This window comes from Pecten maximus, unplaced genomic scaffold (genome assembly GCF_902652985.1).
Source record: "Pecten maximus unplaced genomic scaffold, xPecMax1.1, whole genome shotgun sequence".
Classification (NCBI taxonomy): domain Eukaryota; kingdom Metazoa; phylum Mollusca; class Bivalvia; order Pectinida; family Pectinidae; genus Pecten; species Pecten maximus.
Window position 1 is genome coordinate 5,256 of NW_022979251.1, and position 4,536 is coordinate 9,791.

At 36.5% G+C, this 4,536-nt stretch overlaps 1 protein-coding gene across 1 annotated transcript; it reads left to right on the forward strand.

Moving 5' to 3' along the window:
• Window positions 1-352: 352 nt before the first annotated feature.
• LOC117318392 (homeobox-containing protein 1-like) lies at window positions 353-3,791 on the forward strand. Its single transcript, XM_033873377.1, has 4 exons — window positions 353-516; window positions 1,342-1,542; window positions 1,844-1,942; window positions 2,259-3,791. Exons 1-4 carry the CDS (start codon window positions 423-425, stop codon window positions 2,453-2,455), a joined length of 591 nt encoding a protein of 196 aa, XP_033729268.1. The 5' UTR covers window positions 353-422; the 3' UTR covers window positions 2,456-3,791.
• The last annotated feature ends 745 nt before the right edge of the window (window positions 3,792-4,536 follow it).

A 4,536-nucleotide genomic window follows, 5' to 3' on the forward strand; every position in this document is an offset into this window, starting at 1 on the left:
ACGTATATACCTGGGTGTTTACATTAGTGGAGGTCCCCAGTATGATGGGTGGTTAACTGGGTATTTACATTAGTGGAGGTCCCCAGTATGATGGGTGGTTAACTGGGTATTTACATTAGTGGAGGTCCCCAATATATATGAAGATTGTCAGTATCTATACATGTAGATAAGCTTGTAAGCATGTATTCATTACCAAATTTCAGATTACAATATATTACTTAGAGCTGCTGATTTTGTAAGCAGACATAACTTAATTTTGAATTGTCTCCTTGTCAAATAATTCTACATGTAAGTAATTATCTTTGGCTGATTTTGTGGGCAAGCATGACTTTATCCAGTAAATCTCCTTGTTTTCAGGCCAGACATTTGCCACTGCCACCCAGTTTTTACAGGGAGAATACAATGGCATTCCTCAGCACTGTATGCAGAGTATTTTCACCTGGTATCTCGCCTACAAGAAAACTGTGACCACTCCTCCTCTACCACCCTCAACCTCTCCAGGAAGCACGCAGCCAGGTAGATATATATTAAGCAGACATTGGAAATCTGCATTCATGAAGATATAGTTTTAGAATTCAATAAGTACTGGAAACTGGAAGGCAATCTTTAAATAGGTCAGAACTAAACATAATCAGTCGCCCATATGCAATGCATATGAAAATTTTGAAATATAAGTTGTTATCTAATAAAATTATGATATGGAGTTACTCCCCCTTAGATCCTGCCTACTCTTTTCTGAAGAGTAAGGGGATTGCAATCCTTGGCTAGCAAAGATGCCTTAGATCATAAATGATAAAGAGACTACTCGCAATGCAGTAGGTCATAAATGACAGGCACACAACGGTTAACAATCTGTGAGGGAAATACTGTGTTTGAAAACATGGCCGAGGTGATGGAGTAACTGAATACAAAACAATACATTTCAGAGGGGTAGTTATAGAAATAGGATCATAATGTCTTTTCAGACTAGTAGTTAAAGGAATAGGACATTAATATCATTCCAGACTAGTAGTTATAGAAATAGGATAGTAAAATAATTTCAGACTAGAAGTTATAGAAATAGAATAGTAATATCATTTAAAACTGGTAATTATAGGAATAAGATAGTGATATTGTTTCAGACTGATAATTGAGGACACAAAGCTCAAAATAAAAACCTTTGAAATGTTGACAATTTTACAATGTCATACAGCTGTATGTCTATTAGAAAATTACATAACATTAAAATATCAGCACAACATGTACATTGTATATATGTGATGGATGTTATGACCTTAGAGGGTATTAAGATTTGGACCATAATTGTCATTTCAAATTGTTTACTTACCTTGAAAATTATAGGTGCCTTGCCCATGATTAATCAGAAAGTAAAACTGCCGGACGGTCAGGAAATCTTCATCCCCCATCAGCGAAGAGAGCGCTTTACCTTTCGAGAGAAACACCTGGAGGTGCTGGAAACCTGTTTCAATGAGAATGCCTATCCCTCTCATGAACAACGTGAGGCAATCTCTCACATGTGCAATATGGCTGTCAGCAATATGGGTATGTTGTCATAGCAACCAAGTGGATATTTCCTGACCATTAAATGTTCATGAGCAAAATTCTTTACTCTATCCTTGACAAAATGAGTTATGTATGTACCTGAACTCTATTCCTTCTGCAAAGAAGATTTTGTTCATGTAGCTATATCATCTGTAACCAGTAGCAGGAGATCCTGAACCGCTATTTCTACTACTGTCATATCATGTTCAAGCGTTCAATTGGGATACTTTGAAAAGTTAGTTATCTCATCATTACATAACATCTTTTACAATTATGTACAACTGTATGCTTTGTTTACCAGGAAACCGCTCCCTACACGACAGAGAGAAGGTCACTCCACACATGGTGCTAAACTGGTTTGCGAATCGCAGGAAGGAAGTGAAGAAGATAGCAAGAGAAGGTAGGTTATAGATGATATAGGAAATTAACTTCTTATAGATGATATAGGAAATTAACTCCTTATAGAACTGTTGACCTGAGAAACTTACTCAAATGAAACTGATACTTTAAGAAATCATAATAGTCAATATTATATGTACCAGACTCTCTATTGACTAAAGCATATCACTGGAGATCTGTAGTGGGGGTGGGCTTATTACTGGAAATACCCAAACGCACAGGTCAGGTCAAAAGAAGAGGGGAAATTTTGTACTAGTTGTGCTTATTTCTGCACAAATAGTCATATGAATCTAGATTTATTTCCACTTCAATTTCAGAGGGAATCCCAGAATCCGAGGTGGTCTTGCCCAGCAAAGTTAACAAACGTCCTATCACCTTTGACATTTCTATGGACAATGTGACATTATCCCCTCTGGAACAAAGCCAGTCAGAACAAGGTCAGATTGACCAGAGTGACCAAATTGATGAACCTGATGACAGAACTTCGCCTTCCATCAAAAGTGAACCAGGCTGACCATTTCATTCCTTCAGCTTATCATCTGCCAAAATGAGAAATCTTATAAAATTCTCATCGAAAATGTGGGTTAATAACAAGGGCATACGCAGTCATCTTTGCTCCCAATTCTTACAAAAAGTTGATGTTAATGTGAACTATATTATTTTTATAACAATTAGCCTACAGAACAAGTTATATCAACTTATATTAATCTTGCTTGTTGTCCCGGAATGAAGTGTGTGAGGGGGCTTCCTGTGAGAGGAAACCGGAGTTCCCGGAGAAACCCACGTGGTCAGGCACCCCATACCTTTTCACTTCCAATCAGGAAATAGAGCCTGGCCATCTAGGTGAAAGGCATGTGTGTTACCACTGCTCCACCCCAAGAGTTGAGGATTCTTGTTATTTCTAAAATGGAAGTGTTCAGACAATCTTCAAGTACATCAATTTTCTAAATAAAAACTCCTAGAGAATGTATAGTTGGGAACGTAAGTGATATCTAGTCTAAACATGCAGATCTTGTCATTTTGACCGTGTTTCAGTTTTAAATTCCATTGATATATGATAACCTAATGTGCCAAACCAGGCAGGTATGCATTACCCCTCTGGAGGGCAAAGTGGTGAATTTGTTGTTTTGTCCATTGCCGACATTTAATAAACTTGATTAGATAACATCTTTGAATGGAGTATGTACGGCAAAGTCTGTTGTCAGCATTTGTAAAATCCCATCAGGATAGAGAGAATCAGTATTTGAATTATAGTCCTCCATTTTATATACATTATACATGTATTTCCCTTTTCCACCTGTAAATGAGTGAGTGTATTCAACAGAAAATGTATACATCTTATAAAACAGCAAGTATACAAGGGAATTGGGATATAAAATTCTTTCTTTCCTCAGGGGATGAAAATATTTTACTTCAAGTATTCATATCTTTTGTAAACGAATGCAAAGGTGTATGTATAATTCTGTCTTAGAGCTGTTCCAGGAAAACTTGTAGGGGGGGGGGGGGCACTTTGAAATTCACCTATAGAAATGATTTAAAATTTTGAGGACCCCTTCATACAACAGAATTTTACTTCGAACTCCACCAGCCCATAGGTGTGCTTTTAATTTGAAAACACCCGCCACATGGAATTTATTAAAGTGCCTTCCTCCGTCCTATATACGTTTTCTTGGAACAGCCTTAGCCGGTAGGTTACTATTTCAGTGTTTTTGTAATTAATCTGTGAATATGTTGTCAAATTAAATAGTACAGTAAATGCATGCCAGTTGATAATAGAATTTGTTTAGATCCTTTACATTGTTCTAATTGGATGTTTTTATATGAATCACAATAAATTTCTAAGATATTGACGGTTTTACTGTTCTTTTTTTTAGATTGTTGAACATTGTCATGATTTTGAAGATAAAACTAAATGCAATGCTCCAGAACTATTTGTAGATGTGTGAAAAGATATTTCTGTCATCATTTCACGAGTGCTTAGGATGGTTGGATCTTAACAAAACTTCATATACACCTCTTATGATTTGGGGGAAGGGGGTTCTCACAGAAATGTGCTCAATCAATTAGGTGCTCAATGGAATGATGAACTACAAGCCATGTGCCTGCAGCAGCATTCTTACCAAGACCTATCGGAAGGATCTCTCTCAAATTTCAAATGTAGGCTCCTCTTGGTCCTTAGTTGCGCATGTTCAATTTTGAGACTGATGGGGAAAACAAGATGGCCAATGGCTGGGTACCATTTTGAATTTTGTTATCCATTTCTTAGAATTCATTAGTAGGTTCCTCTTGTAAAAGCTGAAATTTGTTATCCTTAGTAGATAGTTCTTAATAGATTTTATTTTCAGATTTCATAGTAGGTTTCTCTTGTTTGCAAATGATTAAGATGGAGAAAAGATCAGTCTTACAAAGATCCAATAAAGGTCATTACAATGGTTGGTGCCTAAATCCCTCAGGGATCTCGTTTGTGATATTATATGCAAACATTTAAGTTACAAAAAAAAAAAAAAAAAAAACTTCAGCTTTGTTATTGCAGGGGTTTTACTGAATAGTGATTAACTAGGGGTATTACATATTGTAGGGATGTTACTGTATGGG